General features: G+C 35.3%; 1 protein-coding gene across 3 annotated transcripts in view; it reads left to right on the forward strand.

Annotated features, from left to right (window-relative positions):
• LOC131045463 (uncharacterized) overlaps positions 1-15,046 on the forward strand; it is a 285,469-nt gene that overhangs the window by 101,335 nt on the left and 169,088 nt on the right. For all 3 annotated transcript variants that reach the window (XM_059218424.1, XM_059218422.1, XM_059218423.1), the window contains 2 exons: positions 8,996-9,067; positions 9,409-9,497. In XM_059218424.1, the coding sequence (XP_059074407.1) occupies positions 8,996-9,067; positions 9,409-9,497 (161 nt within the window). The remainder of the gene's footprint in view (positions 1-8,995; positions 9,068-9,408; positions 9,498-15,046) is intronic.

Consider the following 15,046-nt stretch of genomic DNA (forward strand, 5'->3'; position numbering starts at 1 on the left):
TTAACAACAATTTCAAACTTAAAAGTTGAACTTACAAAACTTCACCAAATCAATCATAAACCAGTAATAAACTCTTTACCATTACTGGTAATCACTGATAACCAATTGTTAAACCGGTTTATCAGAACTGCTCATTAAGTGTTCATCAACCTGCATAAACTGAAAGTAAAACATAATAGCACATAAAAACATTCACCATATGAACACCATGTTTTTCACGTGGAAATCCAAATAGGGAAAAAAAACGGTGGGAATCGATACCCCCAAAAATTGTGCGCTTTTTCGGAATGCGCCCTGTTAGGAGCCTAGCCCTATTAGAAGTTTACAAAGATGCCCTGTTAGGAGCATACTTTGTTAGGAGTCACCCGGTTAAGGGATTTAGATGATGAGCCCTTTTAGGAGCTTTGACCTTTTAGGATCAACCTCACAAGAGGATTTAACACTTAGATGTTGAGCTACCCGGTTAAGGGATTTAGATGATGAGCCCTGTTAGGAGCTTTGACCTGTTAGGATCAATCTCACAAGAGGATTTAACACTCAGATGTTGAGCTACCCGGTTAAGGGATTTACAATGTAAGGCTTGTTAGGACCTATCCGGTTAAGGGATTTTGCTGCTTTAATTGTTAGGATAACAACATTGAATGATTTGGGTATAACACTCAACTGCTTGCTTGATCAGATTCAATTCTACTCCAAATCTGCTACACTTCGGCAGATCTCTCCTACTTTGGTTCGGTTTCACACTCTTCTCAAAAATTATCGACACAACAAACATCAACTGTACCGACCTAAATAACCTTTACAACTTAGTCGGTTACAAAACCCGAAGACTTTCAACATAGATTATCACAGATCTTTACAACTCATTACAAATCATCATTGATCATCATATGGATCATTACAATCAATTACAAATCAATTACAACCGTTGAATGATCACCGCACCTTGATCTGATACACTTTCAAACACTTATCTCATTCCGCTAAGCACTTCGCACATTCCCAAGAAATTCGCTCTTCAAACGCGCCAAAACATTAGTCAAACACTTCACGCGGTTTGTGCCACGTCATCACCAACATTTGAACTTGATGTAGATCATCGCCAAACCAAAAATCATTACCGGTTAAGAGAATTCTTCACTGGTCCTTAAACCCTTGTTAAACCCTAGCACCTTAAACCCTTCTTAAACCCTAGCAAAAATATAACAGAAATCATAAACATGACTTCTAATAACCAAAACATGATGCGGTTCCGATCAGATACATATTAGAATGATACAAACTCACATTCCAAACCGCAACACTTCAATCATCACCAATCACCAGATCTAATCAAAACATTTCCTCGTTTACCGGTTAAGGTCCTAATTCCCAGTTTCTTGTTTCTTTATCGGTAAGCTCTTTCCTGTAGACCAAAAAGACTAAGATGACAAAATACAAAATAGTAAACATCAGTTGCCATCAATGACAACACAAATAACTGATCAAAGTCATCCAATCATGCAATCTCAATCTCTTCATCAGAATGTCATCTCAAACAGTCCTCTACCGGTTCAGTCATCATACTCCATTTGCATCAGTTATGCCAGTCATGCCAGTCATGCCAACAGTTGTAACTACCACACTTTAGGGTTTCTTTGAATTATGTTGGTCGTTGATTTAGAATCAATCTAAGCCGTTCATTTTGGACCTGAAATTCTATAAAAGGGTTGGCGTTTTCATTTGTAAAGGTTAATAATAGAATAGAGGAATAGTTGATAGGAAATGGAAGTCAATAATAGTAGCAGGAGGAGATAATCTACTTTTGCATGATTTCTACTTTTGAAAGTTTTAGTTGAAGGTCATTGATTTTGTTGGAGAGATGTGGAGATATGTGATGAATTCCTTGGTTCATAGCATTTGTAGTTGATTGCAAATTGCAGTGTATGGTTAGTGTGAACCTCATTTTGGGAATAGTTCAATTGTGGAAATTAATTTGGATTGCACCAGCATTGGGTATTTGGATGGATGTTTGCAATATGAAAATCTCTCACTGTTTTAGAAATTTGCACTCTTTATATGTCATTGTGAGCTATCTCTGGTTTAGTAGAAAGTATTTCCATAAGGAATTCGTCTATCTAAACACTCTACATTATTTTCACTGTCTTTAGGTTCTTAGATTAGATTCCCTAACACTTCATCCCTTTGTTTTCTATTTGAAGTTCAAGTCAGTTAAGTATTCTTGTTTCAGTGAATAGCGTAAGTCAGTTTTTGTTAACAACAAATCACATCATTTACTTATTCGATCGATAGCAACATCATATTTGTAAACTTTGGGGTTGCCTTATTTGATCACATTATTTAGTATTTGAGGTCTCCTTATTCATGAGTGGATAGAATACTTGGTATTTTATTGTATGTTGGTGATTGTGACAAAATACTCATCAACAAAATTGGTGCTAGAAGCAGGGCTGATTGCACAAACTCTGGATTGTGGGATTAGAGTTTTCTTCCAAACCAAAGTGTAACAAGAATGCAAAATCATCAATTGGAGAAGGGTTTTCAATTTTTTTTCGAATTCCACCCTCTATGCACATCATCCCAATTTGCTAAAGAAAGGAGGCATGTTCATGTTCAAGTCTACAGGACGTTGGAACTAGTATGGGCTTTCAAGTGTTAAATTTAATATATGTCAGATCTCTTTTCATATTTTTTAAAATCAAAAAAAGAAAAAAATTGAATTTTTGAAATCCCCAAAAAATAAAAAATAGAAAATGAGAAAATTCAAAAAGGTTTCTGAATGGATGTGCAATAGTTTCATGTTTCTTGTGGTGAAGATGATCATCAAGTTGATATTCTTCAGGTTTGGTGTGCTTTGATTGCACAACTACATTCTATGAATTTGTCGGAATTTGAATCTATAGGAGAATGCAAAATTCATGAGACCACTGGGTATGATGAGCTGAGTTGCTTGACCTTTTTGTCAAGAATTGAGTTAGCACAAGGAAAGATCTTCCTTTCGGATACACCCATACTAGTGATACTTGAAGAAGCTGATGATTTCGATGTTCTAGAAGTGATAAATGAAGCATTCACAAGATTCAGAAGGCTGATTGAGAACCAGTTGAGTCTTGATAATGGAGTATTCCTAGAAAACATATTGCTATATTGTTGGTGAAGGATTCATAACACACCCCATTCAGAGTTTACCTGTTCACTGTGTGAAGAAGCCATCAACCAAGTCAAGTGTCAATTGGGTTTATCAGACCCATCAGAGGAATGCATTATAGACAAAATTTGGACGACATATCTTTCAGCAAAGAAGTATAAAAGAAGAACAACAAAGAGTATTGTAGTATCATCCAATAGTGAAATGATACATCATCAACTTCGACCTCTTAAAGTTTCGTTGGTGAACGGTAAAAAAGAATGTCTATCCAAAGGCAAAGCACACTAGGTTGTTTCTTTCCTTACTAGTAGTTTTGATTATCAGTTTTATATAGGAAATCTAGGAAAAACAACTTGTGTGTGGATAAATCATGGACCCAATGAATTGCCTCAATTGATAATATTGCACGATCTTTTCGTTAAATATGAAATTTGCATAATGAAAGGTCGTTTCTCGGTTGGGCCAAAATTTATAAAAACTCGGGACCCATGAAAAAACTTTGCAACAAAATCGGCAATAGCTCGACAAAGTTATCAAACATTTGAAAATAAATAATTTCATAAATTTTTCTTTAAAAACACACATATACATCGAATTTGTATAACATATACTGATTTCCATCATATATAAGTCAAAGATGGAGTTAAATATATAGCATAGACCAAAAAACAAGAGCAAACTTTGAATAAAATTGAGTTCAATACATGTCAATGTATCATCGACCACAAAACAACTACAACCTCAGAATACACATTAAGGTATCACTGAAAATTAGAAATCATAAATTGCGTCTACGACTAAAGCTCAAAAAAGACTATTGCCACTAGGCGTGTGGTGCTGAAGTAGCTACAACATACTCAATAGGTGCCTTTTTTAATAGTGATAGGTGTCTCTGCCACATGATCAAGCTTCTAATCCTCCTCACGTGCTGCCACTTCTGCATCCCATTTAGCTGCCTCCATGTCCAACTAACTTAGGTAATCATCAGTGAAGAATGGATCCACATCAACATCAACATCATCAGGTGCAACAATCGAATCTATTGTACATGGATCAATGTGATCCAGACCAAGTGCTTCATGTGAATGCTGCCCTTGAACCTTCTTTTCACGCAATCAAAGTTTGTACTGCACGTAGACAAGGTCATTCAAGTGCTTTTGAGTCAATCTATTATGCTTTTTTGTGTGAATGGCCTAAAAAGCACTCTAGTTGTGCTCACAACCAGAAGCACTACAAGGCTGCGATAATATGCTGATCGCAAGATTTTGAAGATCAGGTGTTGTGACATGATAATCTTCCCACCATATATCTGCAAGGATAAGAAAACCCATTTATAACTTGGTAAAGATTTAATAAACTTAGAGAGTGAAATAAATGGTAAAATAAAAATTTAACATATGTTTTCTTTAACTTGGCCGTACGGTGGCTCCCCTACGTTTACAATCAGGTAAATAAGACAATGGCCCTTCGGCCTTGTTATAGTTCTGCAACTCATCAAGTATTAGGTCTTGAAGGTGGTCATCATCAACTAATCTTCAAATACATGAGTAAAGGCCAACTGTAACATTTGTATTTGCTTTGAATGTCGGGGAGAAATAAAACTTGGGGTTCAAGTAGTAGGCGGCAGCATGAATATGTTGGTGGAGTTGTTGATTCTGTTGTGACGTTTTCACACATTGCCCCATTGCAAATGGGGACCCCCACTTTTTGCTTGTAGGCTAGTTGTCTTAGTTTAGTTGTCTAGCTTGGTAGTAGTTTGTTTAGCTATTAACCTCTTGCTTGAGAGGGGATGCAGTGCAATTTCTAAGGCCAGGTTGATGTCAAGCAAGTGGATGCCCTTGGGTCAGAAATTAGGAGCCAGGAACAATTAAGGGGGAGGGCAAAGTGAACGGTTATGTACTTGAAGGGAGGAATGCTTCTCTCATTGCCTCCAATCCATGACTTGGAATGTGGATGACGATTTTCCTCCTTGAATTGCTAGAATCCACGCCTTATGGAGATCATGCGCTTAAAGAATTTTGAGATTGCCTTGGTGAATGAGGATGAATACGTTTTGAAAGTAAGTTAAGTGAAGAAATCTTGATGCTAAGGTGAAGAATATGATTTACAGATTTTTTCCTCACACCCTAAAAAGTCTAGCCATCCTTAGCATTTTGTCTGGACACATCAAAATCCATGGCCATTTCATGTCCGGACACATCGAAATCCCCAAACATAATCTATCTTCACCCGCCAAAACCCCGGCCACATTCTTTCCTCATCCATCAAAAAGTCCGGCCATCTTCAGCAAAATATCCTCACCCATCCAAAAGTCCATCCGTCCTTCACATTCTGTCCTGACATGCCCAAAAGCCCAGCCATTTTTCACTCATTTCCCTGACCTCCTAGAAAGCCCGACCATTCATTTCCTTGCGCATCATTAAGTCTGGCCATAATCCTCAACATGTATGCACCCAACAAAAAGCCCGGCCATAATATGTCCTCACACACCAAAAACCCTGGCCATTCTCCACATCTTTCTTTACAGCTCCAATACCCTGGCGAAGAGCAGATCAGGGTAAAATCAGACCTAAATAATGAAAAATCAGACCTGAAAATGAGTAAAATCAGACATGAGATCAGAACTAAGAACATCATTTCGCAAGTAAAAATCAGTTATTTCCAGATCGAAGTGATGGTTTGAAGGCATTATTTAGGACAGTATGGAGCACTTTATTTACATAGTTCTTGATTTGTTTATTCGTGCTTTTATCAGGTTGAAGCCAGAAGTAAAGCATATGAAAGGAAGGTAGTGAGGATGCTACAACATGAAAAGGAAGAATAAGAATGAGCATTATGGATGATCCATCAACAACATTCAAGGAAGAGACTTCACGACGTGAGAGGAGACAAGGAATGCTCCAACAAAAGAGGAGACATGAAAGGAAAGGCACTACAAGGTGATTGTAGAGATCAAGATCAAGGAGGGAACATATGATAATCTTGAATTTCCTTTGGAAATCCAAGAAAACTTGTTAGGATAAGGAGGGAATCCAAAGAGGAGATTCAAGACGGAAAGAAATGCAAGAACAAGTTCTAGATATAATAAGGAAGGAATTTCCAGACGAGAAGGAGAATGCAAATGTGATTAGGGAAGAACATAGTTCCAAAGGAGTTAATCAAAGCTAGAAGACGATGCAATTTAGGAATATCTCCCACCATCATCACATCAAGTGCTTGCAAATGTTGAGTATCAAGAGATATTGCCCGAATCACAAACTCCACTTATGATGAGTTACAAGGACTAAGCTGAGGTGGTGCCTAGTCATCTTCAACCCAATCACACCGTTCCAAGTCAAGGCATCAGGATTCAATGCACTCGACTTATCCAACGGGGAGGATAACTATCACATGTGGAGGTACAAAGTTTAATGTACCTAACCTCATCATTCATTGGTCGACATTCAAGGAAGGACGTGTCCTAGTTATTGTAATTTTATCATTGGTCAAGCATTAAATGCTATGTAATGATTTATCAAACCCTAATTAGGTTTTCTATCTTTAAATCTCAGCCATTGAGTTGGATTCGATCCTAGCCATTCAATTGTATTGAGTGCACTATATAAGGCTCCACAATCTCATTTGTAAAGGTTAATAGTTCAATAGTAGGTTAATAGTTCAGTAGCAGACAGTAGTTAGATAGTAGGTAGAGTAGAGTAGGAGAAAAGGAGATTGTTGATAAGAGTTTGTTGGAAGAAGCATATTATTTTCATTGAAGTGTGGTGAATTTCATGTGTTGATTCAACAATTTGCATGGTCTCTACTCATTTATTTTCATGTTGATTAGATGGATGGAAGTTATTGTGGATGATTAATGGTGAAATTCGGATGTGCATGCTACTTTTATTTTATTGATTGCCAAATACTTTACGTGGTTAACGAAACTCTTTATTCAAGCTCAACTTGGATTGGTACTCACCCATTGATATGCATCGCTTTGATGGTGTGTATGTTGTTGGTGGTGATTTGAACGTCATAAGATTACCTTAGAAGATTGCACTAGCTTTGTGGAGTTCTTTGCATGGCAAAGCAAAGTCTAGATCTTCACTAAGTCATTCATAGTCTCTTACATTGTTAGGATTAGATTAGCGTTCCTATCGCTTAATCCCTTTTGCTATTTGTTTTCCAAGTTAAGTAAATTTCCACGTTCCAGCCACATTCAAGCAGGAGTTCATGCAAAACGTAAGTCCCCCTTATGATTCCAGCAATATCACATCAAATCTTTGAGCTTATCCGCATGTCAAGACCTAACATTTGGAGCCTTGAAGTCACCTCGTCTGTTCACGAAGATTAGCATAACAGGAGATTTTGTTCAAGAGAGCTCGATAAGATACCTTGGTATTTTATTTTATGTATAAAATGCATAAAAAAACACATCAACAGGTTCCACCTTTGATCAACTAGGTTCCACCTTTGATCAATTATGCATCATATGTATCCATATTTGGTCTCATTTGACCCATACAAATGCTGAATCACCTCTTTGGGCTTTGCCATGGCCTCATATAGATACCCCATGGGGTTTTGATCCTCATCCACTATTCGTAGTACCCTCACTATTGGTTTTGACACGTAGATATCAAAAATTTAACAAAATCAGCAAATTGCAATACTAGAAAATTAAATAATGAATCATCAATCAAAGTTTAAAAACTTACATTGATGATATCCTCCATCTTGGCCAAACTTGCATGAAAAATGGCATTGATGACCACCTTTGCTTTAGGCTTCCTAGCATGAGTACTCTCCAACCATCTTTCAGTCACAAACATCCGCTTCGGTTTGGGCAATGTAGTTAATAACATCGATTTGAAGGTATATATACAAGGGAGTATTTTAGGAGCTATAATTTGATTTATCTTCCTTTAGCTGTTAATTAATTTAAAGTAAATATGAGTGTCATAAAATTTTATTTATATACTGTTTTTGTGCATATTGAATGAGATTGTCAAACTGTAAGTGGTATTAATGAATATTGAAAGATCAGGTTGACTTAACAATCCATTGAAGAACAGCACATGCTTCTAGAGAAAAAGTGAAAATATAAACATACATCGCTAATAGAATGTTGAGATAAAGGATTGAATGTTGAGTGAATGTATGATTTAGTAGAAAAGACCATCATAATTAGTTATTTTTGTTCTAATAAATGTTTAAATCTTTGGTTAATTTCTTATTGTAGAGAATGAAAGAGGTGTATGCTGACTTTCTTTGATTTTTTGTTATATTTTTTGATGAAATTTAGGTATTTTCTTGTTTGCGTTTGATTACATGGATTGAATCCTAATATTCAGGTAGTATTTATTGAGGTATAAGTCGATGTGTGTTAGTTTCACATACAAATAAATTGGTTTGAATGTTACACAGTTTTCTTTTGTAATGTGTTGTTTGAATTCTTTGTCAAGTTTTCAAATCTGACTGCTGATTGGACATTTGGGGAGTCTTTAGAATACAAAGAGCATTCCCTTAGGCAAAGTTATTGAACAAAATTTATATTGTCTATTGATTTATTCTTTTCAAATTTTGATGGCTGTCAGCATTGACAAAGGAGAAGGCATGTATAAAGAATTCAGATCAAAGAAATTATGTTGTGACAAAATATAGCATCCTCCTTTTTATGATTTCATTTTATATTAAATGAGTAATGTCATTTTGGAGAGAATACAAAATGTGTATATGGATCTTGCTGGAGGCTGTTTATAATTCTAAATCCTTTTCTTGGCTTTTCTTGTTTTTTCCTAGAGATGCCTTTTCTTAGAATTCTATCTGCCTGATTATGTATTTTGAAATTTTTGCTTATGAACGCAGCTTTCCTATTCAAGTTGCATCTCAAATTTTTAGTACGCTACTTTTTCAATCTCACACAGACATATCTAACAGGTATTGTTTCCTGGACTCTTTTGCTCTTCTATAAGATGTTGTGTGATATTTTGCATGTTAATTTTGTAGTCATCTTGTTTGCTAAATGCATTTAGGGATCATTCTTGTATAGTTTTTGTATGGTTTGGATGCGTTCATTTAAGTACTAGATGCTTAAGATCTTGGTCATCCTATGTTTGGGACAATTGTAGGTTGCAAATTGGTTTTTGTATTATCTGTTTTGAGTATTCATCCAGAATTTGTTAAGCTGATTGGAAGTTAAAATGTTGCATTTCTTTTCAATACATACTAATACATCACATTTGAATGAAAGGTTAATAATGTTTAGTTGTTCCCTTCAGTGATGGTTGGTTACTTCCAGAGGCGTTTACTAAATTATTGTCATTGGATGGTGACCATAGTGGAGGATCTTATGTTTTCACTATTTCTAGTAAGTTATATTTTATATGTTTTTATACTTGCATGTTTAGTTGAACTTGATACTTTCATTTTCTAAAGTTAGAAAATAATATACCGTGCTTATTAAAAGGGGATATCCAAGAGTGAATGTCATCAGTGCGCTTGATTATGGCTTATAATACTTTCATCTAGGACATGTTTAAAGTTAGATATGAGCTAGATGCCCAAGGAAATCAAATGTGTTTTTTTGGCTATCAAGTTTCAGTTTCACTTTGCTGAGTGTTCATTAAGAAGTCTATCCCTGCTTTGGTCTTTGGTGTGTGGAGTTGGGAAGGTGAGTTTACTTTATGAATTTGATGGTTTAAATGAGATTCTCTATTGCTAGACAATGCTTGAAGGTATTGGTATGTATTAAAAGGAGATTCCTATGAACAAAATCAAAAGATTATTCTCCATATAATGTCAAAGAATATGAAAATGGCTGTATGAAATTAGTGGAGAAAACAATGTGTCTTTATTTGAACAACTACAAATATAGTTTGTTGGTGGTGGTTCCAATTGTGGAAAGAGCGTAAGGAAATGAGTAAGCCTTGAAATTGAATTAACAAAATTGATGAATAATTAAGTGAATATCTCATTGTGCACATTTTTCTTGGTGATATCACCAAATTTCTTCTGTAATGCATTATTTCAAAATTGTGACTAAAGGGTGTCAAGAGCTTAAGTAAATTGTACCCAAGGCTTAGGTAGAATTATAGGGTGGTTCAACTTGCTATGCTACGACTATAGTGGCCTGAAGTCATTGTCAACTTGCTACAGTGATTCAGTGATTTATTGACGATTTAAGTTTGTGAAGGATTGGATTGATTAGTAATTGCAAGTGAATCAGATAAATTTATTTAATTGTTTGATCGCAAGGCATTTTGAAATGATTCGGTGTATCATACAATGTTGTAAAACACCATTTAACAAAATGCCTTGGAAATTTGTTAAAGAAGATTAAAGAAGTGATGTTTGCAGGACATTTGTTCATCCTACGGAAAAATCTGGCCAAGTGTCAAGGAAATGGCAAGAAGCTTTGAGGAGCATGCTTTAGGTAGTTTCTAAGGCAAATGACATGGAAAAGTGCCCATGATCAGTCTTAGCCACGTTTTTAAGTTGTAATAGAAGAATGGCATGCTTTTAATACTTGTTTGCTATGTTAGAGAATTGACTAAACCAATCCTGTCAAAATATAACATGTATTAAGTGGTAAGTGTCGAGGAGCACTCCCTGATTAGCTTTGTATTTTTAATTGGCGATGTCCCATGCAAAGCACTCTTTAGGTATTTTATGTTAGGTTAAGTTGTAGATGTCATGGAAAAGTTTGATAAATGTGATAAAGTTTCAAGTGTCCAAGGATGTAGACATTGTAATGTGAGGTATTTGACAAGTTTGAGTAGCAAGGACTCTATAAAGTGCTTTGAATGGTTCTAAATCCAAACTGGAGTGGGAAACATATATTTGAAGTGCTTTTGATCAGTTATAATTATTTTATAAACGGCAAGGGTAAGCTTGGAGTGCTCCTAGTGGTTATTTGTTAGACTTCTAGCAGCAAAAGTGATTGAAAAAGCCACTTGGACTTATCTTAACACATTTTGGGTGGTAGAGACCCCTTAAAAGACCTCTTAGCTTTTATTGAACATAGAGCAATAGTAAAATATTAAAAGAAAGAGCATTATATATGTGTTAATCTATTTGGATCAATTTGTCATCAGTTTTCAGCAAGCTTTTTCAATGTTTATCATCTTTTTTAATGGCGCTTGTGGTTTGGAGTGTTTTGTGTAGGCATTTGATCTTATTATTGCAAATCTGAGGATTTCAAAAGTATATTTTTAAACTACTATCTGAAGCTTTTGATTGTTAGGGTTTTCTTGATGCAAAAAATCTATCTTCTGTGGTTTTCATAGCTGCCTAGGTATTGAAGTAATTTATTTCAGATTTGTTGGTTAAATCCTAGGGTTTTATATGATAGTTTAGATGTATAAGGTTTTTATAAAGTCTTAGTATAAAGCTTTTGCAGTTTTTGATGTCATCATGTATTGGTGATATAGGGTTTGAAGATTCCTTAGAAAATTAGTGTTGTTTTAAAATGAAATCGCTGTATTATAATCATTGAGAGGATTCATCTGTTAGATTGTTATTTTAACAACTATTGTTTTTGGACATCACTATCTTTAGCAATTGCTTTTTTGGAGGTTGTATTTTTCGATAGGATATTGAGAACCTATTTTTAGAGTGTTTTAGCTACCTTTAATTTCAGTTTTGTTTAGCATAGATTTTATGCTTTAGAGATCTTTATGTTGAGAGGTGTAACTATAGTGACAACATGTGATGCAATATAATGGCATGAGCATGTTAACAAAATTTGTTAAAGAGCCAAACATTTATTTTAAAAAGAACAAACACTCTAAAATAACTGTTAACTATATGAAATGATTGTTAAATAACTTTGAAGCAATTAAAAATAACTCGTAACAAGAAGCGTAAAATAAAATAACTTTAAAATGACTCATATGTAAAATAAAATAGAATAAATATTCAATACATAAAATAAAAGTAACGTAAATAATGCAAATAAGATAAAATATTTTTTTAATAGTTTTAAATTTGTAATGTAAAATAAAATAGCACTTAATTTTATTTTCTTGAAAAAAGATAATATACTAATCAAGGAAGGTTAACTAAATGAAAAGCATAGATTTCTAGATGGCAATTGCTAGAAAGGAAATCATTAGGAGAGTGTACCAAGGGTACTCGTAGAATCAACCAATAGATTATACGATCAACCTGGAAGTTTAAGAATAACTACTTCCCTTGAGCCCCTTGTAGCAATAATCGATCTCCTTGGTCTTCATGAATCAACTTAAGTGATTGCTGCACTTTCTCTTGAGTCAAATCAGTCCAATCTCCCATATTCCAACGACTCGGACTCTAATAAACCCATTTAGATAAAAAATCAGACATTGTATTCCATTCATTGGCGATGTGGACAAAGAAATAGAATCAAAGTTTGTGGGTAGAATGTGAATCTTTGAAGCCATTAAAACAAATTGCGAAGAGCTCTCTTTAAAATTCCTTCTGTTTAGAAGATGGACAAAATGATTGAGTTAGTTTCATAGACGAGTTTTCCCCGTCCCATAGAACAAGCTTGAACTAAAGGATGAAAAATTGCCCAAGCCTTCTTCTGATTATTTGAGTAGATGCCCATATGAGTAGATAATAGGAACTAGACCACTCCTTTACTATCACGATTGACACCACCAGTCCCTACAACACTAGAATCACCTCCAAAAGAACCAACTGTATTAATTTTAAAGAAACGATAATTTGAGCTATTCAGCTTCAACTAAGTTTGAACTATATTCCCAAGATTGACTTGAGAAGATGGAAGAGATAACTCAAAAAGCTTAACAAGGTGGAGATTGAATGAGGTAAGTGTATCATCCAAAGAAAATTTAGCTGCTATGGTTTCTTTGATCACAGCTTTGATTTTATGCCACACATGCATGGTTCTACTTTGGCACCTTGAAAATTTTTGGCAGTTATGTTCTACCCAAATCTACCAACAAATAAAAGAAGGCTCCATATCCCACGTGAACAAGAGGAAGAAACCAGAGGGTAGAGGTCCTCCCATGCTATTGCAAAGGTCAACCAAAAAAGTAGCATGAATGAACAGTTGATTCCATACCTTTGACTGAGAAGTCCATATTTCGATCGAGTAATGGAATTGAAAAAATAAATGAGTACAACACTCTTCTTGAAAACCATAGAGATAGCAAATAGAGGGGCCTTGAAAAGCCTCTCTTTCTAATGTTTTCCCTAGTGAGGCATTTATAATGACATAAAAGCCACATAAAATTAATTTAGTTAGCCGAGGAAACTTTTACCAAATTTCTTGGCATCAAGGAAATTCCACTTTCTCTTCCCTGCAAATTACTAAAGTATGATAACCAGAAGATAATGAATACACACACCTTTTGGTTCAATGGCCCTACGCCAGAGTGTCTGACTCCTTTAAAGAGCTAGAAGGTCTCAAATTCAAGATAGAAGCCAAAGTGTCATACTCCTCTGTTGATCCTCCATCAAGCAAACTTTGCACTTCTTTCTATTTGTGCACTAAAGATCTCCCTAACTGAAAGGATTTCTTAAAATAATAACTTTGGACTACAAAGCATCTTGAAAAAGGTCATTGAGGGATTGAAGTTGAGGAAAAGGAGATAGAATAGGGCGATGGTTGTCCCAAGAATCAGCCCAAAACAAGGCTTTATTACCCTTATTAGTTATCAAGAGAAGTCCTCCTTAAGCATAGCCCTCTTCTCAGTGTATTTGGATCAATGAGTTTGTCCCACTCAACACCGTCCATGGAATATGTGCCCCCATTTTCAGCGTAGTCTTCTGAAAGGGAAATATTTGAAATATTAATGTACCAAATTTGAAATTAAATCTGAAATGAACAGATGATTGCACCATTCAACATCAATATAAAAACAATCATACCAAAAGAGGCACAAGATTTATGTGGAGAAACCCTTTCAGAAAAAAACTCCATTAGAGAACGAGGGCAAATATATTATTATTCTTCAATAGAGAGAACACCACAATTATACACTTCACTACACTTATCCAAATGATCTCAGAACTACTTGGAAATGATGGCTAACTGATGATTAAACAACTATGCCTTGGCTCCTATTTATAGCCAAATGGGAGAGGAAAAACCACTGTTGTTTTCCCAAGACAAGGGGCCAAAACCACTTGCAAAAACCCATGACTTGGAGAATGAATAGCCAATAGACATAATAAAATAATAAATGACTTTTCAAGTGAGTCCTCATGGGCACCAAACCCAAAGACACTTAGTCTTTACACATGCCGAGTGCTTCGAAGCTTGCGATGATTGTTTAAAACCCCAAATGGACACCTTTTGTCCTCCCAAACTTGATCTCTTTATGCATGACCCTTCATGTCTCATTATGGATGTGGGAAGGAGTGTATTTTATCTATTTTGATTTATATTTATCACCTTTTCCTGTTCATCTCTACAAAATGCAATTTCAAATAGCCATAAAGTACAAATATTTAATATTTTCCTCACATGTCCTAGGGAACACTTTCCAGAGAGCATGGAGACACATGAATGGCTTAGGATTGCAAAGTTAATGTCACCTTATCCTAACACTCTTTTGGAGATTTGTGCATGTGTCCGGATTTCTATTGGTGGGATGAAAATCCTAATGGTTTCTTGATGGATGAAACTGTTGAAGGAAATGTGGTTCCAGTTAGCGATTTGTAGTGTGCTGAAGTTTTTTGTTGGTGGAATTATTTATTCATCTTGGATATAATTATAGTTTACTTAGGTACATGCACCACATTGTAGTTCGCATAGGAGACACTTAGGGAGATGTGCATACATTGGGAGTGTGTATGTAGGAAAAATTCCACCTTTTATGGTGTGATATTGTTGTTACTTTATCATATCCATTTATTGTGGGATGATAATTCCACCTTCAGTGCGTGATCTACCTCATGTGGAATATT

The sequence above is a fragment of the Cryptomeria japonica genome, chromosome 3, assembly GCF_030272615.1.
Source record: "Cryptomeria japonica chromosome 3, Sugi_1.0, whole genome shotgun sequence".
Lineage (NCBI taxonomy): Eukaryota > Viridiplantae > Streptophyta > Pinopsida > Cupressales > Cupressaceae > Cryptomeria > Cryptomeria japonica.